The sequence below is a fragment of the Aristolochia californica genome, unplaced genomic scaffold (genome assembly GCF_029961685.1).
Source record: "Aristolochia californica isolate CCGP_79_NKW_82.1479 unplaced genomic scaffold, dmAriCali1.0.hap1 SCAF_13, whole genome shotgun sequence".
Taxonomy (NCBI): domain Eukaryota; kingdom Viridiplantae; phylum Streptophyta; class Magnoliopsida; order Piperales; family Aristolochiaceae; genus Aristolochia; species Aristolochia californica.
Window position 1 is genome coordinate 1,562,378 of NW_027181804.1, and position 23,389 is coordinate 1,585,766.

General features: G+C 36.6%; 2 protein-coding genes across 4 annotated transcripts; one reads left to right on the forward strand and one right to left on the reverse strand.

The window, feature by feature from the left end:
• The first annotated feature begins 1,380 nt into the window (after window positions 1-1,380).
• Window positions 1,381-21,737, forward strand: LOC137947821 (uncharacterized). 3 transcript variants are annotated; one of them, XM_068793613.1, is made up of 31 exons: window positions 1,381-1,548; window positions 1,665-1,787; window positions 2,608-2,765; window positions 5,322-5,366; window positions 5,556-5,634; window positions 5,823-5,896; window positions 6,657-6,763; window positions 7,196-7,378; window positions 7,739-7,942; window positions 8,086-8,299; window positions 8,397-8,471; window positions 8,568-8,926; window positions 9,008-9,200; window positions 9,319-9,547; window positions 9,667-10,009; window positions 10,124-10,310; window positions 10,442-10,582; window positions 11,161-11,422; window positions 11,517-11,978; window positions 13,351-13,817; window positions 14,741-14,877; window positions 14,968-15,149; window positions 15,229-15,639; window positions 15,987-16,112; window positions 16,195-16,260; window positions 16,346-18,018; window positions 18,412-18,691; window positions 19,004-19,237; window positions 20,216-20,737; window positions 20,918-21,050; window positions 21,261-21,737. In XM_068793613.1, exons 1-31 carry the CDS (start codon window positions 1,483-1,485, stop codon window positions 21,509-21,511), a joined length of 7,986 nt encoding a protein of 2,661 aa, XP_068649714.1. In that variant the 5' UTR covers window positions 1,381-1,482; the 3' UTR covers window positions 21,512-21,737. The 3 variants fall into 3 exon arrangements, with proteins under 3 accessions (XP_068649714.1, XP_068649715.1, XP_068649716.1); XM_068793614.1 differs by having other exon boundaries at window positions 9,670-10,009; window positions 14,738-14,877; XM_068793615.1 differs by having other exon boundaries at window positions 9,670-10,009.
• Window positions 21,738-22,139: 402 nt separating this feature from the next.
• Window positions 22,140-23,366, reverse strand: LOC137948441 (vicilin Jug r 6.0101-like). The gene is made up of 5 exons (XM_068794527.1): window positions 23,289-23,366; window positions 23,125-23,205; window positions 22,769-23,038; window positions 22,390-22,681; window positions 22,140-22,297 (listed from the first exon to the last, which is right to left on the reverse strand). Exons 1-5 carry the CDS (start codon window positions 23,364-23,366, stop codon window positions 22,140-22,142), a joined length of 879 nt encoding a protein of 292 aa, XP_068650628.1.
• Between the last annotated feature and the right edge of the window lie 23 nt (window positions 23,367-23,389).

Sequence of the window (23,389 nt, forward strand, 5' to 3'; positions counted from 1 at the left end):
TTTCATATTTGATCAACCCTCTATAATATTACCTTACCTTTAATCTCGTTCAACTTATTTTAATGACTTATTAATAACGATATTGCATCCATGTGGAAAAAAAATATAATTCAAATTAATATCCAAAATCGCCGTATGAGGGACATTTATGATTTTACCCAACTTTTTAAATATAATTAGATAAATGACAAAAAATTGAACTTATTTAAGAAAATACCCAACTTTGATCAATTACGTGGCGCCACATCAATACCTAATGAGTCGAGCGACACATTAACTAACACATTAAGATGCCACATCATTAAATGACACAAAAACTATAAACCCTAAAATATAACATGGCAAACCACGTCATCATCGATTTAAAATATTTACAAATTAAAAAATATTTTAGAGTTTAAAAATCAAATTTATCAATACATTTTTTATTATCTTATATTTAAATAATAAATTATTAAAAAAACATATTAATTTATTAAAAATCTTACTCTTACCTATTTAACACCATTTATTATCAATTTAAAATATTTATTAATTAAAAATATATATGAAAATTTTATATTAGAGTTTTTAAAAAATGTATTGGTAGACTTTTTATTACTTTATATTTAAAATAAAATAAAATAAAATAAGATAATAGGCAGCAATGGGTAGTGACGGAAGTTGTAGCAGCAACAATGGGAGCCACAAGAGTGGGCACAACAAGAGGAGAGGAGAGGAGAGAGATAACGAAAAAAACAAGAAGGGCAACAAGGGTTTATGTGGCACAAGATGACATGGCATGATGATGTGTTAAAGTATTTAATGACATGTCATTCAACTCATAAGTGTTGATGTGGTGACACTTAATGGGCCAAAGCCTATATATCACCGATCAAAGTTGAGTATTTTCTTAAATAAATTCAAAAGTTTGTTATTTATCTAATTATGTTAAAAAAGATGGGTAAAAACCTAAAAGTCTCTTTGTAGTTTTTTAATTAAATTGTAAAAAATTAAATTAAAGAAATCTGGACATAAAGATTCTGGCCCATATCCTGTCAGATTACAAGCCCGGTCCGGATTAAAATTACCAAATCAACCTCAAGCGCATGCGTAAGGGAGGGTGGAACCTGAACTCGAACCCGACTTGGAAACCTGAACCAAAAAACCTCCAAAAAACCTAAATTGTCAAACTCTACTACCTTAACCCGACGAGTTTTTTTCCTGCCCCGTCCCCGGGTTATTTGGATCGGGAAAACTCGACCCGATGCCCAACCCAACGAATGCGTTGTTTTCGTATCTTGACGACCGCAGCTAATCCAATTTACGGAAATACCACGAAAACCTCCCATAAACCCATCGTTTCTTCTTGGAAGCCCAAAACGCCCTCGCCTCCAAACCAGCGGTGGTTCTCGCCCTTGCCTTTCCACATCTCTGAATCTATCCTCTCACATAATCACCGTATGTAACGCTCCTCTCTTTCGAGTTACTCCGTCTTCCTCCATGGCGCCTTATCAGTCTCAACCAGTCAAATCACTAAATAAATCCTCCGGCGGCAAGCGCTTTGTTGTAAGTTGTTCCTCCAAAAGCCAGCTCAAATTCGTGCGGAATTTGATTATTTTTTTTTCCTTTTTTTCCTCTGTTAATAGAACTTCAAACTCTTTTGCGTTTGTTGGCTTCTGCAGTTTAAGAATTTCGAGCAGAGAGTGAGCGAAATTGAGATTGATGTCTTCCGAAGTCTTGACCAACTAAAGATTCAACCGTCCGAAGGCTCTTCTTTTTTCAGAGAAAGTCTTTTATATTGGCGGGTATGCATCAGGAATAATATTTTATTGTATAATATATATATATATATATATTTTTTTTTGAGAATATTGATTCTATTCTACTTATTGCAAGTCAATTTTATGTTTTTACTTCGTCGAGCTAAAATATTTTTTCGGATATACGTCTCAAACTGTTGCTGTAGTGCTTGTGAGAGTAGTTTACGTGCTGTTTGTGGAGTCCATCAAGTTCTCCAGTAAACACACTTAGCATGTATTACATGTTGTCTTGCCTTTGAAAGCCTACCCGATTTGCAGGAATATAGCTAATCCTTTAGTTGATAGGAAGATGAACAGTTCCTATCAATTTGAGCTTGTAATAGTAGTCAATTTGCTGGGGGCATTTCTCATGGTTATATTTTTACGAAATTCATGATGTATTTAAAACTTCGATGGGAATGGTGAAAGAAAGATGTCTTATTTTCGCTTTGCATGTTGATCATTATATCTTTGCTAAAATATGCACACAGATATTAGCGTGTGTCTTCTATTGCCCCAGCAGCCAAAGTGATGATTACGGTAACTGGATACCTAAAAAATGAAATACTGTTTGAATAGAATCAACAACAAAATATTTAAATGCTTAAAAAAATATATAACAAATCACTGATAGTTGAAACATCATTAGTGTTTATAACTGGCCCATAAGGCTGGTGTTTTGAAGTTCTTGGTTTCCTCATCTTCTCTCTTTCTCCATCAGCCTAAATTGTCTTTCTTTATCTGATGTATGGTGGTAAAAGGATCTTTGTACTCTGGAATAAAAGCATTACTGTTTACTTATTGTTTGATGTTGCTCCAACACCAGGAACTAAATACTGCCGAGGACTTCATCTCGTTTTATGAGGAGGTGATGCCATGGGTGCAAACCCTGCCACAAATTTTGTTATATAAAGAAACAATTGTCTCAAAACTGCTCTGTAGATTGAGGATGCAAGCTACGTTGTCACTCGAACCAATTCTCAGGTTTGGAAATGTTCTGGTGATTTACTCTGTTGTTATTATTTTCCTGCTAGGGAAACAGAAGAGTAAGTGGCTTGGTTTATAGTGATAGCGTTGAAATGTTTGGGTCTTTTTTGGTTTCTTTCTTGGCATGAGAGATCTTACTTTTGAGGATCATAGAATACTTTTTCAATAGATTGTATCTTTACTAAATTGCAACTGAATTCTATTGTTTATGGTTTGCAACCCAACCCAGAACTATCAGCAACAATACCCCTTTTGGAGTCTTGTCTCTTCAGTATCCTTGGCTGTAATATATAGAGTTACGCATCTTAGTATTATTTCTTTAATTTGAACCAGATTTTTGATAGCTCATTTTGGGCAGTTTTTATGTCACTGGCGAATAACTATGGAGTATAAGACAAAAACATGTATCTATGCATCTCTCCCTTCTTTCCCCACTAATCATCAATACCATTCAAGAAAAAATGCTAGTGTTCTGTCAGGGATCATCTTTCTATCGTGTTTATATTTTGAAGTAATATAAAATTTTTGCAAGTGGATTATAACTCAAAACAGGAGCCTAGCAGACAAGAAAAGTATGAAAGAAGCCCTTTTTCCCCTTCTTGATGAGTAGCCGTGACCTTGGTGTGAGTCTCTAAACAGACCAGATATGGCACTATCAGAATCTGGTTCAATTAAAATTAACTGTATATTCGGGTGCATGGATTGATATTCAAAATACTCAATTTAGGAGTTTCGAGAACTTGAAGACCCCTCAATAGCTATGTTTAGTATTTTGTAGGCGGAGAGATACATGAAATGCTAAATGGCACACACAAAGGCTGGAATAGCTTTATCAGAAGTTTGGAAAATGTATAAACTATTTGAAAATTGGATACAGTTTCTAACTTCGTAGGATAACGATTTAATTTTTTCTTTAAATTGTAATTGGAAGCACATTCCTCGTTCTGCCAATCATTTGGCAGACATTTAGGCTAAGTTGGGTATTTCGCTCCAACACCTTGTTGTGGAGGAAGACTCACCTAGCTAGGTTTGTTTGTACATAACTCTATCTTTTAATAGTTTATACACCACATTTAAAAAAAAAAAAATTCGTAGGATAACATTTGGATTCAGATTAATAATAAACTTAGAAAATATCCCTGAAAAAGAATTTCTACATGAATTTGCACAAATTCCTTTAATCTAAAAGCCCCAATAGTAGAGAAGGAAAATGTGAGGAAAGAGTGGATAGCAGGTTTGGTTTAGGATAGTTACAAGCTTCTAACCCATATCTACTGTTTGATACTTATCTACCCATATCTACTGTTTGAACTTATCTAATGGGTGATATTCTGCATAGGATATTCATTGGATTGAGAACCTAGGATGTCAGTTCCTGTTTGTTACCTTGTTAGATCTCTTGTCAGATTGAGAACCTCTGGATATTGTTTGAATTAGTTTTGGATAATTATCTAGGAATTGGAACCAGGATCTCAGCCAGTTCTTAATAATATCTGAATATGTTGCTAGCCCTATCTTGGTGTGTGTTCATCTGTTGAAAATTATTAGCCAGATTGACTCATGAGGTACTTGTTCCCCGTGACCATACTGCTTTATGGGATTGTTTGAATTACTTAAACAATAGGTTTTCATGGTATTCCAATGAAGCTTTTCGCTTAATGGTCAAATAGGGGTTATGAAAATTTGGAGCCTTTAAAAAAAAAAAAAGGACGAATGTTGTTAGGGAATTGTTCCCTGTCCCTCTGTAATTCTTTGTTCTTCTGTTAATATATACATCCTTTTTCAAAAAAATAAAAATAAAAATTTGGAGCCTTCATTATTAAATTAAATTGAGGTTTTAGGTCCTAGTCTCATATCTACAGCATATATATTCACTTTTAAAAAAATAAAAAAATAAAAAAATAAAAGGTTTATGTTAGTAGGTAAAGAAAAAATCCCACCACTCAGTGGCCTCGCTTGTGTACTCTACATATCAGGCTAATTGTCTGTGAGTGATTTGTTGATTTCGATATTGGTTTAGTCTTGGTGGATTTTTGGTCCATTTCAGGCACAAAGAGGTCTCCAAACTTTGGCTAATCATTTGGGTGGAATTTGCCTAATTCAAGTGGTACTAGAGTAAATCCATGCACTTTTTTTTTTGGTTACGTCGTCCATGTTTATGCTCTTTATAGCCAATGCATGTTTTGAGACCTGGGAGTATTCTCCATGTCTTGGACAGAGTTATCTATAATGCTTGATATTTCAGGATAGTTGTTTGGTGGGTAAAATGATAATATCGCCATTTTTCTAGTGGTCATGTGTGTTCCACGTTTCATGTAAGTTGCAAAGGGGAAATTGTCCCTCATTAGTTTGGTTTTGGAAGTTCCTATGTTTACTTTACAAGTATTTGGGAGGAGCTCTCCTCACTTTGGCTAGTCATATTGGGAGGAATTGGCATATATTTAACTCTTTAAATGATATCACCTTTTATAATGATTACAGTTTGTCTAACTTGGTAATGTTGTTGTTTCTCACTTATTTTGTCCGATTGATTAATTAGATTCTTTTCTACAGGTTGATAGCATCTCTATCTCGAGATCTCTTAGAAGATTTTCTGCCGTAAGTTTTGTTTCTCTGTCTTTATGACACTATGTTATGTTTCTTCTTTACTTACTTTTTGACAAATTTCTACATTTTGTATCTTTCTCTCTGTGCTTGGGTCTTGATAATTTTAATTCATCTTACTCTATGCAGTTTTTGTTGATTCGGAATTATTTGCAGTTTTGGTTGATAAGGATTTTTTCACAGTTTTTTGCAGAGGATAGCAGATTCAATGGCGGATCTCCTTAAAAATGGTGGTGATAGGGATCCTGAAATCCTTGAACAGGTATAGTATTGGTCTTTAAACTTTTATTTTTTGTTTGAATAAAGTGAGAAATTTCATTAGAATATACAAGAATACAAAAGAAGGGCAAGAAACTGTGCAAAATCAAAACTCGTCCTTTATCTAGAGGGAATTATATTCAATAAATTTTCCATATTCTCTTGATAAGTCATTGTGGTAATGATTTGCAGGTTTTCACTTCGTGGTCATATATCATGATGCATTTGCAGAAGTACCTTACACGGGATATTGCAAATGTTCTGAAGTAAGTAGATATTAGTTTATTGATAGCTTTTCTATATAACAGTCAAATAAAGCACCATAGAACATGCAGAGTTAACTTTTTTTTTTTGAAAAGATACATGCAGAGTTAACTTGAAAATAAGAGATTGGATTTCTCAATTTGTTAGCCATGTAGGCAGCATCTATCTTGAATCCCTTGTGTGAGTTGGTTGGTACATAAACATTTTGCTTGTTTCACTTAACAATAGAAATTTGTTAATTATTATAATACAGAATTCAGTTTAAATGCCAGTCTTACAGTTGTTTGTTTCTGTCTTAACTAGAGGGGACATGAACTGGTTAGTTGATGGAGAAAGGATTTGTTTGGAATCTGAATGGGAGGGTTTAAGGAGGTTGAAAGGGTTGACAAATGAAAGATAAGGATAGTTTAGTATAGGAAATTGCTTCCAGATATATTATTTTATTTTACCAAAAAGAAAACTATTATTATCATCATTATCATTATAACTTTGGTTATTATTATTTAAATATAATTTATCTTTTTGAATGTTGAACTCCATACCCTGGTTTTTACATGAGTTGATCGCTGGAACCATGCTGTTTAAGTTTTAAAATTAAATTGCTATAGAATATGTATTGCCCATCCTACTCTATAATATCTTGTTTGTGAAAAATTGGAGCATTAGATTGGTCTGAACTGTTCTTGTGCACATAAGCGTTCTTTTTTACTCAACCGCTATTCTTGACTGCTTATTTTACCTCTATTTGTTTCTGTTTGAAAGGATTACTGTTCGTTTGAGATATTACCCTAAGCATTATGTCCAGGACTTTATGGCTGAGGGGGTTGCTTTTTTGTTGAGAAATGCACCAATTCAACAGTTAATAAAAGGTAATATTGTAGGCTTATTATTAGGTTTTGTTTCGGTACCATTTGACTTGACTTATTTATCTCTTTTATATTCACATAGCTGGTAATAAATATAACAGTGTCTTGCACCTTTTCTAAAAAAAATAAACGTAGCCATATCATAACAGATAGTTATGATGAAATTTTCGCTGCTCATTTTTTGCCCATCTTTGGTTATCATCTTTAATTTTTCTTTGTTGTTTTGGGCTTTGCTCTCCTTGTTTCTTTTTTTAAGTAAATTACTCACAATTCAAGAAAAACAATCACTGGGTTGAGAATTTGCTAATTCTAAATTGATACTTGTCTTTCAAAAACAAAATTTGATGAATTTTACTTTAAGAAAAACTGGGCCCATACTTAATTTTTTATTTGGAAGGTAAAATGTGAAACTAAGTTATTCCTGTAATACTTCAGGTGTCAGAAAGGTAATACTTGAAGCTGTAAAGAAACCTTTACCTCCCCGGAAATCTGGGGTCAGTGCTTTGTTATGGCATGTCATGAGAGGAACTTCATTAAAGTTCCACTCAAGAGCCAAGGAGTTGCTTCGGTTGTTGATGGACAAGTTTATTATGCATTCTGGTGATGATTTTACTAAGGGTGAGTTACATCTTTATTTTTCACTTTTCATGTCAAACTGCAGGCAGAAAGTACTTAAAATGTTTGCTGGTGATGAAGTGAAATATTTAGTTTAGATGAGCTGGAGCCAAGGAAATTGAATTTGTAGTCTCCAAAAAATGCAGTTTCTCTGAATCGGCTCTAAGCATTGGTGCAGTTTCTCGTAGTTCAGAGTTTGAGCATCTTACTCAGTTACTCCTAGCTAAAAGACTTAAAAAAATACTGTTTATTTGATGATAAGTATTTATTAGGGTCTGAAAAAATGGTTGAAAAACAAACTTTTATGTGCTAATATATTGGATTTGTTTCCTTCTAAATCTTGGGTGTATGTCATTTACACAGGTCCAGATACCATTATTGAGATTACAAGTGTTGTGCTAGAAAGAGCTTGTGAGGAGCTGCCTGCTGGGGAGTTGACTTTGGTGTTTGATTGCTCATTTGAGCAGATGTTGGACTGTGTTGATAATGGGGACTTATTACACCTGAGTCGCCTTTTATCTTTTGTTGTTGCTGTTGTAAAGTATAGTAAGGGGAACAAAGTTTCTGGTGAGAGTGCTTCTTTCTTCACCTTTTTTCTTTATTTGAATTTAAAGGTTCCATTCTCCATTTGTCTTTCAACTTAGTATTTGTCTTTATATTTTTTAGTATGTTACTCTTGACTGATAATCTGCTCTTTTACCATTATACAGACTTCAAACCAATTTTGGAGTTTGTGGAGTTGCTCATCCAGAGATATGTAGTGGCCTCTTCTACCAAGGAGGAAGATTATTGTAATGAACTCCTTGATAGAGTGCTGCAGTTAATGCTCCACCTTCTCGATATTCCTCGGATCTCTAATGATTTAACTCTGATATCAAGCATCGTCCAGCAGTGGGAACCAGTGTTTATGTTGAGAAATTCATGGTAATTCTTTCAAGAAGTTCATCTGTTTGCACCATATGGTTCTCCTTTTCGTTTGAGTCATATATGCTCTTATGTGTTTATTTATTTTCTTTTCCAGCTTGCTAACATTTATGAAGGCACTGCTTGGAAAGGACTCATCTGTTTTGTATGCCCTGAGAGGCTCCATAGTGAGGTGATATTCTCCCTCATCATATTGCTTGTAATTTGGTATTTGCTTGCTTTTTCTTTTCTTCCTTGTTTCAAATTCTTGCATATTATTTTTGTACAGTGCCATGAATGGTTTGATGGAGACTTCGTCAGAAGAAGTTATTTATTTGATGCTGAGATTATTTGAAAGACTGGAAGGGAAACTACATTCATCCAATTTCTCAACTTCATATGGAACATCAGAAGTAAAAGTTTCACAAATTCTAAGCTTTTGTCAGGAAAATTTGTCTCATTGGATAAGTAGAATAACTGAACTGGCCACAGATGATAACCTATTAAATACATCAGTCTGTGAGTCTGACTTGGCTGTACTGTGGGGAGTTCTTTTCTGCTATCCTCATCTTTTTGGTTCACAAGCAGATTCATCCTTAATAGTCAAGTTAGTTGATGCACTTGACCAACTCCTAGTAGCTGAATCTGGTAAGATCTCTTCAAATTTGCTTTCATGAATATGCTTTTATATATGTTTGTATGGTATTCTTTACATCTATTGTTATACAGAGAGAATTGGTGGTATTGTGAAGCCAGCTTGGCAAAGCCTTGTTGGTGCAGCATTAGCTTCCTATCAGAAAGTTCTTTGTTGCAAAAATGCTGAGCTTTCAGAAATAAGTTACTTTATAAGTCATGCAAAGAAATACAAATCTTCCCAGCAAGTATTGTCTGCCGTGGCTGAATTTCTGGATTCTGCTTTCAGGTGACTATATCCGTTCACAAGGCAAATGAAGTTAGTTTGCCACTTCCATTGTTTTTCCAGTAATTAGTCCCATATGTCGCTATTAACCATTTGGTTATTTCATTGTACATCTGCATAGTGTTGAGTCAAAGCCTACTTTACATCCTGAACTGGATGTTACCAAACGGGATGATGCCATCCACGTATTTGCAGAAAACTTGGGTGCTTCAAACAAGGAAGTTCGAATTTCAACTCTGCGAATTTTATGCCACTTTCAACCCTTGGATCTTGAACTCGATTCAACTGATAACCATGTCCAAAAAAAACTAAAGACTGAAGGGTCTCAGCGGGAAGTGCAAAGCTGTAATGTATGTATTGGGTGTGTTATGTCGGGCCTTTGCTTCCCAGGAATGAGTGCTTGTTTTTTATTGTGTGGCTTTTGTTATTTTAGTACTGACATTTTGCTAAACGAATTTTGGGTAAAAAGCAGGTTTTTCAGCTCCTCCTCTCTGTTGAAGCAACACCACTGTCAATATTTACAAGTAGACAGGCTGATATTAACATATCCAGGATTGAGAGGGACCTCTCTGCAGCAAGGATCTCCAAAACTGATATTCCTATTACATTATATGGGATAATGGGCATTTTTCATAATCGATTTGCTCAGCTGTGGGATTCTGCATTAAACTGCCTCACAAGCCTGTTGGGTAATTATGTGGGGCTTATATGGGACATATTCATTCAGTATCTTGAGAAGTGTCAGATGGAGTTTCAAGCATCTTGTGATCAAATTGAGATATTGTCTTTGGAATGTGCAAATAATTTAAATGGTATATTGCAAAACAATATTTCTCACATCCTTCAGTTTTAATTTTGTTCAAAGTCGCTTTTGTGGACTTTTCTTATGATGTTTCTCTTGTGGAACTGCTTTTCTGTTGTTACAGATCTCAGAAAAAAATTCAAGTCGTTTCTTAACCCTGTCTCTGAAAGCACCCCTTTTTCAACAATAATAACACTGTTGCTACAGTCCCTCCAAAAGGAAAAAGTCACATCTATTGTGGAGGCTCGTTCTCGTCAGCTTTTGCCTTTGTTCTTCAAGTTCTTGGGCTACAGTGATGAACATATTTCAAGGTATTGATTAGACATTATGTAATTGTGATTTGGGTGGAAGATAATTTTTGCTGTTTGTTTTGTTTTCTCCTGAACTAAACAGACTGACATTTTCATGGTTTGTGTTGTTTTCCACATTGAACCTAAATCAGTGTGGGTCATTTTAACCCGCAAGCTTGTATAGGCAAGGAATGGAGATTGGTTCTTAAAGAATGGCTGAAATTGTTGAAATTGATGTGCAATCCTAAGTCATTGTATCAGAGTGGTGTTCTGAAAGAGGTTTTGATTTACAGGTGATCTTGATTCTTTGTTTATCCTTAAATATTGGATCATTCCATTCATTTTTTAGAAAAAAGGGTAACTTAAACCTTCTTCCCCAGTGATAAGCTATTAAACATGCACCTGCAATTGCTGACTACACACCTCTAGAAAGCACAAAATTTATGTGCATCCACTTACTGTGTTTTGGTTAGTCGACTTAAACCAAGATGTTAAACAGAGATGAGAAAACTCTCAAAAGATTCTTATTGTAACTTTTCTTGGATATGGTGCTCTGGGTTCACTATTTTGATAGGGGCTTACTATCTATTGTGCAACTGCTGCTTCAATATGTGCTTATTGAGCATGGCATGCATGAAAGTTATAAATCTCTAATGAAGTAACTGGCATACAAGTCCTGCGTTAAAAGGATGATATATTTGTAGAGGGGTGATCTCATCATTCCACAACCTGGTTTAAGTTAACTAGCTGAAGATTTATTTGGGATCTACGCATAGCTTTATCCTGGGTAATGATTGTAAATAAGCTATTCTTTTAAGGTGTATGTAAGGCTGTGTTGTGATTGATTGCTGGACTTGCATCTGATTGCCAGGCTTCTTGATGACTCAGATGCTGATGTACAGCTGAAAGTTCTTGATTGCCTTCTCACTTGGAAAGATAACTTTTTGCTGCCATATGATCAGAATCTTAGAAATTTGATAACTTCAAAAAACTTGAGAGAGGAGCTCACAACATGGACATTGTCTAGAGATTCTAATCATGTTCAAGAAGAGCATAGGGAACATTTAATTCCTTTAGTTATTCGAGTCCTTATTCCAAAAATAAGGAACCTAAAGACACTTGCCTCTCGAAAGGTGTGCTTTGCTTCACTTTTTACTCCCTCAAGTTTAGTAATTCTAAAGATCATTTTGTCTTCCTCTGTTCTAAGTTTCATCTTTACTTCTTTAGCATGCAGGAGTTCAGCATCGGAGAGCTGTTCTTTGTTTCTTAGCAGAGCTTGATCTTGATGAGCTTCCTTTGTTTTTCTCCCTGTTGTTGAAATCGTTAAATCCTATTGCATTTGAATATGAAGATTATGAAAAACAGAGATGGGGCTCCTGTGAAGCTTTTGTCAGTGAACGCCTAAAATCCAATTTTGTCAAAACTTTTACCATCGAAAATGTCGACAGCCTGTCTTGGAAAAAGAGATCTGGGTTCTTGCATGTAACTGAAGATATTTTGAGTACTTTTGATGGGTTTCATATTAAACCTTTCCTCAATCTATTGATGCTGTTTGTTGTGCGGATGCTGGAAAGCTGCACGTTAAGCCTCATGAGTGCAAAAAGTAGTGAGTCATCTATCGTAGAAACTCATTCTACTGGTGAATTATATGCAGACAAATCTATTGGTGGTGCAGATAAAACATTCAAGGTAAAACCTTAACCTAGATATCCTTATTTATTTAAACTAGACGTTATAAAGGAGTGATGGCTAGTTTACTTGTTATTATTGCATCTTGATTTTTCTGTCAGTCATTCCATAGGAATCTTTTTATTCAGCTATTTGCTGGCTAGGCCACATACAAAACACTGTTTTAAAAAAGTGTTGGTTAATGTCATGTTTTAGCTGTTTGCAACCAGATAATTGGTGCCTTTTGTTTATGAAAAATACCAAACTTGGGAGGCTTAAAGAGAGGAAAAGAGAGGAAATTGAGAGAGAAGGGTTTTTAGAGAAAGCAGCAATGTGCTGCGTCAGAATTTAAGGCTCAAAATCTTGAGCTTTCCCCTTTATTAATTCACTTGAGCGAGTTACATCAAAGGACTAAAATACTCCTATGTTCAGAAAGCTTTATAACTAACTCAATACAAAACAGAATCGTATTAAACTTGAAACATAATAGTATGATAAGGAGTCTAGCTTGCTGGAATTAGGCAACACCACATAAGATGGTAAAATGACCAAACTACCTTTACACAAGTAGTTCAACACTCTCCCTCAAGCAGGAGAGTAAATGTCCAATAATCCCAGCTTGTAAAAAAATACCACGTGTTCACGCTTTCCAAGGGGTTTTGTGAATACATGTCCAAGTTGCTATGAGGACTACACATAAGGAGTAATCACTTTAGCTTGCATGAAAACATCTCTAATGAAGTGTCAATCTACTTCTATGTGTTTTGTCTTTTCATGAAATACTGGATTACTTGCTTTCATGAAAAGGACAAAAAAAACCCTACATAGGAAAAGCTTTGTAACTAACTCAATACATAACAGAATTGTATGAAACTTGAAACATAATAGTATGATAAGTAGCCTAACATGCTGGAACCATGCAACACTACATAAGATGGTAAAATGACAAAACTACTCTTACACAAGTATTTCAACGGTCTATATGCTGAATGGACTACTTGTGTTTAGATGAAGTAATGATTTTCATGAGGTTATGGGAATGAGCTTCCATTGTCAAGCATATTAGTTCCCAGTTTAACCCTTTAAGTAGGTCCTCTCCATCAGAGGGTTATCTTTTTTTCTTCTTTAATTAAATCTTTTTGTCCACTGTCGAAAGAAGAATATAAAAAGGAAGGAAAGAAACTGCTTCTGGTCTTGTCGCAATGGAAAATGGAACAAGACCATCATGTGCCTCTTTTTGTTTCCTTGTAATGGTTGCTTGGGTTATTTATTTATTTATTTGTTTATGGTTTGATGGGCTTTGTGGTAATACTTCCTATTCATTCTGAGCTGGTTCCTATCTACAGGAAGTGCTTCCTTTTATTTGTATAACTTGGTATCTGTTACTGTGCAGAAAAACAATGCTTTAAAGCAGATTAAGGATTTGAGATCTCTCTGCTTGAAGATCATCTCCTTTGTTCTTAATAAGTATGAGTCACATGAATTTGTTACCCAGTTCTGGAATGCCTTCTTTTCATCAGTAAAGCCTCTTATTGACAGTTTCAAGCAGGAGGGTTCAAGCAGTGAGAAACCCAGTTCTCTGTTTTCATGCTTCCTGGCTATGAGTAGAAGTTCCTTTCTTGTCTCACTCTTGGCTAGGGAGGAGCACTTGGTCCCCTCTATATTCTCAATTTTGACTGTGAAAACGGCTTCTGATGCTATTGTAACTTCTGTCCTTTCCTTTATTGAAAATCTTCTGAATTTAGATAGTGATTTTGAATCTCAAGAAGATAGCGGAATAAAGAGAGTTCTATTGCCGAACCTTGAGGCGCTTATCTTCAATTTGCATTGTCTTTTCACATGCCGCAAGGGGGCAAGCAGGTATAACTACATCTTCCTTATCTGGTCTATGTATTTATCATGTAAAAATGTAGCTATTAAAAAAGAAACTTAGAACTACATTTGGTCTTTTCAGTATTTAGCTAGTCATTCTGGGAGGAACAGGCACTGCTTTGACTACACCTTTGCTAACTTCTTGATTGAATTCAAAATTTGTTCGCACAGAAATTGATGAGAATGAAATGTTTCAGCTTTCTGGAATTATGAATAATTTTTTTTTTTTTTTTTTTGATAAAGATGCAATCCATTAAAAAGGCAAAAATTTTACAAAGAGATAGGGAGCAGATCCCTAACAACAAGATGTTGAAGAGATGCTCCCTGTTTGGCAAGCACATTTGCTGCCGAATTTGCAGATTTCGGAGTGTGACCAAATACAAGAAAATAATGTGGTAATCTCTAAAATCTCCTGGAAAATTTCCCAATGCCTCCATGGCAGAAAGGAAGTGCCACGGCCCCGTCCAATGACTACCTTGGAATCCCCTTCAATGTGAATTGGGCCACTACATTTATCTTTGAATAAATCTAGGATACTCCTGGAATTATGAATAAATCTAGGATACTCCTAATGCCAGAGCTACTCTGTATAGCTTCTAGCTAAAAGAAGAACATTGTTTGATGTCAAATGGGCATTAAAAATTTAACTGTATCCCTGCTGCTTGAAGTTACCAAAAACTCTCTTTTTTGAACTGTTATTGAAAGCCCTCTTACATTACTTCAACTTTAAAAATGTTTCTGTGATGAAATGATCTCCTGTATACTCTACCTTTTCATTGTGGTCAATGGATAAGAATGATGGGACATGTTATGGTGGCATTGTCTCAGTTTTACCATTGCTTCTGTATTCAAAACTTCAGACCTCTATACTTGTTACTACACTTGTGAGTGATATGTCTTATGTTTAGTAGGAAATCAGTCACATGGCCTGGGAAGACAGAACTTAAAATATTCCTATTATTGTCAAAGTACATAAAGAAACCTTTGGAGGCAAAATACTTTGTGGATATTATGCTTCCGTTTTTGGCGAAGAAAGGTCTAAGCAAGGGTGAGGGTTTGTACGTTACATATTTTTATCTGTAATTCATCACATATATTTTAAAGATTTAGAGAACTTATGCGAGTCAGTTCATTGCAGAGGAATGCATCGAGGGTTTGCATGTTATTCAAGGTATCTTGCCAGTATTGGGATTGGAAGCAGTGGGTAAAATCCTGACTGCGATGGCCCCACTACTTGTTTTTGCTGAACCGGATATTCGATTATGTATATGTGACATTCTTGATGGTCTTGCTGTAAAGAATCCATCTCTAGATTTTCTTGTAAGTAACATCATCCACAGCCTTCTTTTATGAAACTATAGAATTTCTGTTGATATTTTCCCTTTGAACTGAAATGCAGGCTAAACTTATTCATAGTTTAAATGCGGTTTCAACTGAAGAAATTGGGGACTTAGATTATGACGCAAGAGTCAATGCCTATGACAAAATAACACCTGAATTATTTTTCACGCTTGGAGAAGATTCTGCTCTTGTGATTTTGTCTCATTGCGTATACGATATGTCATGTGAAGAGTTGATATTAAGGCAGTCTGCATCAAAGTCTTTGCTCTCATTTCTCAAGTTTTCAGCAGTGCTGTTGGGACCAGAAGAGGCTAGTCAGCAAGATATGGTGTTAAATAATGAAATATGTGGAAATGGGCAACCTGTGACTGATGTTGGCTGGACAAGAACATCTATTCTACGTATTGTAAATAAGTTTCTCCTGAAACTTGTAGGAAAAGCAATGACCAAAGATATTACAGTTCAAAAGGTGTTTGGTGTTTCCTCTCTCTCTCCCTCTGTTGTCCATTTGAAATCATTTTGCATTATAGAGACACTGGTTTGGAGAAGTTTGCTTGATGTTTCCCTATTTCTCTCTCTTTGTCCATTTGAAACCATTTTGCATTATAGAGACACTGGTTTGGAGAAGTTGTTAAGTATTCTGCTACAAGCATTTTTATTTTTTAAGTTGCACAGGAACCGCATTCTTGCTTGGTTAACTCCCTGGTGACTCATCGAACCATAGTTTTTATTTAGAAAAAAATGAACCATAGTCTTTTATCTAGGTCTCCTAGAGAAAACCACTGTTTAGCTAATTTTGTGAGAACTTTCTTGTAGGAATGGATTGCTTTACTGCGCTATATGATTATGAATCTTCCGGCGGTGCCAACTCTGAACTCATTCAGGCCTTTGAGTAGTGATGATGCAGAAGTAGATTTTTTCAACAATATTCTTCACTTACAGGTGTGCTGGTCTTGTATGCTTCTTTCTAAGTTTCTACAGGCATATTATTCATTTTAATTCTATTTTTTATTTTCCATTATAGAAACACAGGAGGGCAAAGGCATTGTCACGATTCAGAAATGTCGTTTCTGCAGGGAACTTGTCAGAGGTATTTCTGTTTCAGATTGTTTTTTGAAAAATTCCTGTCTCAGACTGCTGATAATCCTAACCAGCTCTTTGTTTTTATGTGGCAGAATGTCACCATGAAAATATTTGTTCCCCTTTTCTTCAACATGCTCTTTGAAGTAAAAGATGGAAAGGGGGAGCATGTACGAGATGCCTGCTTGGAATCTCTTGCTTCAGTTTCTTGCATAATGCAATGGGGGACCTACCACTTGTTTCTGCTAAGATGTTTCAGGGAGATTAGGTTGAAGCCTGATAAACAAAAGATCCTCCTACGACTAATTTGTTCCATTTTGGATAAATTTCACTTCTTCAGTCAGGGGCAAAGAGATACCGATCCATCCAATAAATTTTCTCATGATGATCCTATTGTGCCCCTTGAGATACAGACCACTCTGCAGAAATCACTACTTCCTGAAATACAAAAGTTGCTGAGCTCTGACAGTGAGAAAGTGAATGTCAATATTAGTCTCGTGGCTTTAAAACTGCTTAAACTGCTTCCACCAGATGTAATGGAATCACAGCTCCCTAGTATAATTCAGCGTATATCTAACTTTTTAAAGAACCGCTTGGAAAGTATTCGAGATGAGGCAAGGTCAGCTTTGGCTGCATGTGTCATGGAGCTGAGTCCTGCATACTTGCATTTCATAGTTAAGGTTCTAAAATCCACCTTGAGAAGAGGGTACGAGTTGCATGTTTTGGGATATACTCTCAATTTTATTCTATCAAAAATGCTTACAAACTTTCTTCCTGGGAAGCTGGATTACTGTTTGGAAGAACTACTTGTGGTGGCAGAGAATGATATTCTTGGAGACGTTGCAGAGGAGAAAGAGGTGGAAAAGATTGCTTCAAAAATGAAAGAAACTCGAAAGAGCAAATCCTTTGACACTCTCAAGCTGATTGCCCAAAGTATTACATTCAAGACACATGCTGTGAAGCTTCTTTCCCCTGTTAAATCTTGTCTAGATAAGCACCTCACACAGAAGGTTAAAACTAAAGCTGAGTGCATGTTGCACCACATAGCTTTAGGTATTGAGTGTAATCCCTCTGTGGACCCAATTGACGTCTTTGTCTTTGCCTATGATCTCATTGCAGATGGTGTTGGTGGAGAAAACTCACAAAGTTCACAGCTTATCTCAGTATTTGCTCTTGGTGTTCTTAATAATCGCTTAAAGAGCATGAAGTTAGATAAGAAGGATGAACAATTATTATCTTTGCTTGATCCACTTGTAGGACTGCTAGGCAATTGCCTAAAGTCAAAGTATGAAGATATTGTATCAACAGCTCTCAAGTGCTTTACCCCATTGATGAAGTTGCCTTTGCCATCTCTTAAAGATCAAGCAAAGGAGATCAAGAATTTTCTTTTGGATTTCACACAAAGATCTGGAAATGCTAGCGATCTTCTCATGCACACCTGCCTGAAGCTTCTCACTGTTCTCCTACAGAGTGATAGGGTTACACTCTCAGATCACCAATTGAAAGATCTGGTCCAATTTCTGTCTGTTGAAATTGAAAACAGCTCTGCTGTAGTGGCCTTGTCACTTCTAAAAGCAATTGTGGGCAGGAGGCTTGTGGTTAATGAAATATATGATCTTGTGAAGCGAGTTGCGGAGTTAATGGTCAGAAGTCATTCAGAGCCGATTCGGAAGAAGTGCAGCCAAATTTTACTGCAATTCCTGTTGGACTATCCACTCCATGATAAGCGCCTGCAGCAACATTTGGACTTTTTGCTTGAAAATTTAAGGCAAGTAAACATCAACCATTGTTATACCTGTGTGTAGGATCCCTGCATGGATAGATCAATAATCCCAAAACTTCACCAGTCAATATGCATAGTCTTCTTCCTATGAAGTAAATACAACAGTAGGTTGGATAAATATGCTTGAAAATTATGTGACTGTCCTTTGTGCGGGTTTGGCTGACATTTGGAATCACTGTTATGACTTTACAGTAGGGTCTTTGGTCCAATGGCCATATGAAGGGGCTTGTAGGGTGAGGTTGTAGGTTCAAGTCTCACCAGGGGAAAGGGGCAAAGTGTGCGTGTGTAATCAACATTCAAAACAAAAACAATCGTATGCATGGGTTTGGATTTATTTTTCAGCTTAAAATATGTTTATTGACTTGTTATTATTTGCAGCTATGTGCACCCCACTGGAAGGGAAGCTGTCCTTGAAATGGTCCATGCAATTCTTAAAAAATTTCCAAAGGAAGTTTTGACTGGTCATGCTAGCAATTTTTTCTTCAAGCTGATAATATGTCTGGCTAATGAGAACGATAATAAAGTTTGTGCTATGGTTGGTACTGCAATAAAGCTCTTGGTTGAACGTATTAGCAAGCAAGCACTTCATGTCATCATAGATGCCAGTCTCATTTGGTATTCAAGTGAAAAGCCTAAATCATGGAGTATAGGAGCTCAGGTAAATCACTACAACTTGTGACATATAAAAAATCCAAGAGAAATTTTTCCATGTGGTAACCACAAGACTATCAGTCCATCAAATTTTGTTTGTTTGTCTGCCATCACCTAACCTTTATGCCTTATTCTGTTATGTCACTGGTGATCTTTTAGAGCTTGATGTTATTACAGGATCAAATATGTATATACAAAACACAAATGAAGCTTTTGACCTATGAAATTTTCTTGTCGTTTGCTTTATGTTTTTTGGGTATAAAGTGAAGGATTGGATTTCATTGTAAGCTTTACAACTTTCCTTGATATGCTTTTACAGGCCATAGGTTTGCTGGTTGATGCACTGAAGAAAGGGTTTCAAAGTTATGTCGATGAGATATTGCAAGTAGCACACAGGGTTCTTACATCTGCTGCTCATATTGCTGCAGACAGTTCAAAAGAGATTTCTGATGAAGATAAAATTCCCCTATGGAAGGAGTCCTACCATACGTTTATTATGTTGGAAAAAATACTAAGACAGTTCCAAGACTTGTTTTTCCACCAGGATCTCGAGGTATGCAACTTGGTTCATTTTTCTCTTTATCCATTCTTTCTTTATTTTTTTTTTTTTATCATTCACTTATTTAACAGTAATTTTCGAATATGACCATTTAAATTTTGTAACTCTAATACGTGTCTAGACATGGTGGTTCCTAAATATGGTTTTATGGTTTTTATGATTAATTTTTTGGGCACAAATGTGACCTTGTTAGTATCTCATAGTTAATGAGAATATGAAATATTAATCAAAATGATGATAATACTCTTCAATCATTTTTATCTAATGAATAGTTTAATATTATAAAAATTAAATTTATGATTTTTTATTTATTTTTAAATATTGAACAGAGGCAGGCTCCCCCTGGTTGGGGCTGGGGGCTGACATTCCCCTGCAATTCCCTGTGCAGGGAGCTCTCCCCTCACCACCAACGGTTCTCCATGCAATGGAGAAAGGGGGATGGGAACAGGCCTTCCCCTTTTGACTGTTCTCTTCTGCTTGGGACTATAGAGGCTGTCCCTCTTCCCCCTGTCTCTCACGTGGAACATGGAGGCCAAGGGAGGGGGGTGGCTTCTCTTGCTTTCTTCCACCCCCCTCCTTTCCTCCCACCCAAGGGAAGTTGGACCTTAGTATTTTTAAAAAAATGAATAATTTAGATTTTTAGGCTGGAGGGAAGGGAGTGGCTTTCTTTTCCTTGCCCTGTATTATTTGAGCTCATCTCTCCTGGCATAGTGGAGAAGAAATTTGGGCCTGGGTAATTTTAAGCTGAATAATTTTTTGTTATATTTTAGAATCTTTCAAGATAATTGTGCACTTGATTTAACAGCTTTTCTTTAAAATTTATCGGTTAAAAATGGAGTTTGGCAATATTCAAAATACAAAATCTAAGAGGACCATATTTGAAATTTACCAGTTATTCAGTTTTCGATTGTACCTTTAAAAGTTATTCCATTACATATTCTTAAGTATCGCTTCACTACTTTCTTTTTCCAGGGAATATGGGAATTAGTTTGCAAATTTCTGTTGCATCCACATATGTGGTTGCAAAATATTGCCAGCCAACATGTGGCCATGTATTTTGCAGAGGTTTCAAAAGCAATCAGCCTCAACCATGAAAATTTGAACGTCGAAACAATTTACCTCATGGAACCCAGTAAACTCTTCTCAATAGCAGTTTCCTTCTGTTGTCAACTCAAATTCCAGTTAACGGAAGAAATGACTGCCAATCTAATTACCCAAAACCTTGCTTTTGCTTTCTGTGGGATCCACTCATTTTTGTTACGGAGAAATGGCACTACTCCTCTCGACTTTTGGTCTACCCTTGGCCCCTTTGAAAGAGATCGATTTCTTAAAGCTTTTGAATCTCTTGGGTCGAGAAGAGGGAAAGATACGTTCTTTTTATCAGTTTCTGGAGATCAAAATGCTCAAGATAGCAGCGAGGACCTTCAGTCATTGTTGGCAAGACCTATGCTCAAGAAGATGGGGAAAGTGGCTCTCCAGATGGAGGATATCCAGGTGGGTCTACCTTTCAGGGATAATATCATTTCCTGTGAGGCGTCAGCAAGGAATACATGGTGTTTTATATCACAGCTCTTATTGGAACAACTTTCGTTATATATTTGTAGTTTGTGTTGAACTGTGTTTGTCTGTTCATTTTGCTTATAGCTTAAAACTAAAATGGAAAATTGTCTGCAGATGAAGGTTGTCTTCAACTGCTTCAGAATAATTTCATTACAGATAGGTCCAGAAGGCTGTAATGTCTATGCTATGCAACTGCTGCAACCTATTTATAAAGTATGCGAAGGATTTGCTGGGAAAGTAATATCTGGTGAGTTCATTTTTCTCTCTCTCAAACCCAAAAACAAAGACATGTACAAAAGAACATTGTATGCAGAAATAGATAGCAATGCACCTGAGTATTTCTCGGTGCCTCTTCCATCTTGATCTTTTATGGTGGCTGCCTCTTGAATCTTGTTGAAGTAGGATGATCTTGAGTTGGACACTAAATTTTTATTTACTGAAATTCGTTCTTCTCCAGATGAAACCAAGCAGTTGGCTGAAGAAGTCCGTGACAGTATTCGAGGAGTATTGGGTGTTGAGACGTTTGTGCAAATATATAACCAGTTAAGGAAGAATCTCAAGAGTAAACGGGATAGCAGGAAACAAGAAATAAAGCGTATGACTGTCATAAATCCCATGCGTCATGCTAAGAGAAAATTGAGAATTGCAGAGAAGCACCGTGTCAACAAAAAGAGGAAAATCATGAAGATGAAAGAAAGGAGACGATGAGCATAGGGCAGCTAGACATGATTGTATACTAAAATTATTGAAGTTTTGATACCCCTTTTTTCTTTTTCTGGGTTAAGAATTTCTTTCTACAGTAATGTGCAAGTCCTCGCTATTGTATTCAAGTTTTCTTACCCCTTTTTCCTTTCTGGGTCAAGTTCTTAAGTCTCTATTAGCAATCTCTGTTGGATTTCCACATGTGCATAAATGAAAGCTATGCTTTGGTTCAGACTCTGAAGCAAAATTTGCAGGGATAATACCACTCTCATTTCCACAACTGCGAATACTCAAATTGAAAACGAAGACAATCGTCAGATTATAAAGTTTATCCCGATTTTTCCTCTCATTCGCGTCTCCACCCATTTGATATGCCATTTATTGATCTTGTTTTATTTCCTTCACTAACTGAGTATTTTCTGGTTCTAGGGACGTAAAAACACAAAATACAGAGAAACACGGAGAAGCGGCAGATTTACAGAGAAAAGAGGGGATAGCTTTATTTTCATTATCATCTCAACAGCTGCTGCTATTTACATGCTACCATTGCCATACATACGCTTAGATAAAGTTATAAACTACACTACCGATACCATCCGCCGGAAAACTTTCCTTCCCTCTGTCTGCTTCGTCTTCACTCTGAAGTACGCCCTCCCTCTTCTCTTCTCTCGGGGCCGCGCGTGAAAACCAAATCATCCTGCGCATCGAAGACTTTCTTTACTTCTTGCGAGTGAGCATTGAACGATAGTTCAATCTCCTGATCATCCATATTCTTGTAAATATTGTTTTTCCCTGAAAGTCAATGCACCCATTTCATCAATTCCGAGTTTCATTAATGTGAATTAAGCTAGTTAGTGTTTCTCGGTGGAAGAGAGTGTTTCTACCTGCCAAGTAGTATTTCTCGTTGTTACAAACATTGATGTCGAAGCAAATGTCCTCAAGATTTCGACCGCGAGAAGCGACGATGACGATAGGATGACCGGCGGGCACGACAACTACGTGGCCGGGGCTCAACCTCCCGCTGATCTTCTGGTACTGCTCTTCCGTGCCTTGTTTCTTCTGTCTCGGTCCGCTGGAGGCGATGTGTGGGCAAACCATCTCGAAGTAACCGTTCCCTTCCGTCTCCACCGCCACCTTCGTAGCCTTGGAGTTGTAGTAAGGTGCAGTCATTGCTCCCTGCATGCGCATCATCCCGGATTAATTTCAGAGTTCAGAGTAATTAGTAACTCAAATCCAGCTATCTAGGATAGGAAAGAGCCTTACTCTGGTGATGCTGGCGAAAGAGACGGCAATGTCGAGCTCACGGAGGTGTGGGTAATCGTTTTCGTCCACCTGGTACAGCTTCCGGTACTGGTTCGCGTGGACGGGACGCTGATTCAGGAGATTGACAGGTCCATGAGAGTCGCCTTTGAAGGGCCAGGATCGCGCTGATGAGGCACGACGGCTGATCTCTCTGATCTGCTCTTCCTGAGCTAGGAAGATCGCTCCCTTGTCCTGTTGTTCAAACAGCTTGTGCAACGTATCTTCTGGTGTCTGTAACAGTTCAAATTAAATCATTAAAACCAAAGAATTCGTGGAAGCCGAAATCGAGAGGAAGAGATTTGGCGGACGTGTCTAACATTAAAGGCGGCCTTGATGACCGGATCACTGAAGGCAAGAAAAAACGATTCTGGGTTTTTGCCGACGGGGCCAAAGAAAGTCTGAATGGAATTTCACTTAAACACCTATTTAAAATAAAATATTTTTACAAATACCGACGTTATTAAAATATTTTTAAAACTACCAAACTTTGACCGGTCAAATGCCTATGTGTGTAGTCAAAAGTGACACATAAGCTTTGACTGCTTATGTGTCGCCACATCATCAGTGCAGTAAACATAAATC

Excerpts from the sequence above, each read along its gene's own strand:
- LOC137947821 (XM_068793613.1), top strand. The coding sequence starts at position 1,483 with ATGGCGCCTTATCAGTCTCAACCAGTCAAATCACTAAATAAATCCTCC. Across the intron at positions 10,010-10,123 it reads ATGTGCAAATAATTTAAATG|ATCTCAGAAAAAAATTCAAG; the intron begins GTATATTGCAAA and ends CTGTTGTTACAG. Across the intron at positions 10,311-10,441 it reads AGTGATGAACATATTTCAAG|TGTGGGTCATTTTAACCCGC; the intron begins GTATTGATTAGA and ends AACCTAAATCAG.
- LOC137948441 (XM_068794527.1), bottom strand. The coding sequence starts at position 23,366 with ATGTGGCGACACATAAGCAGTCAAAGCTTATGTGTCACTTTTGACTAC. Across the intron at positions 23,206-23,288 it reads ATTTGACCGGTCAAAGTTTG|ACTTTCTTTGGCCCCGTCGG; the intron begins GTAGTTTTAAAA and ends AATTCCATTCAG. Across the intron at positions 22,682-22,768 it reads CTTTCGCCAGCATCACCAGA|GGAGCAATGACTGCACCTTA; the intron begins GTAAGGCTCTTT and ends ATGCGCATGCAG.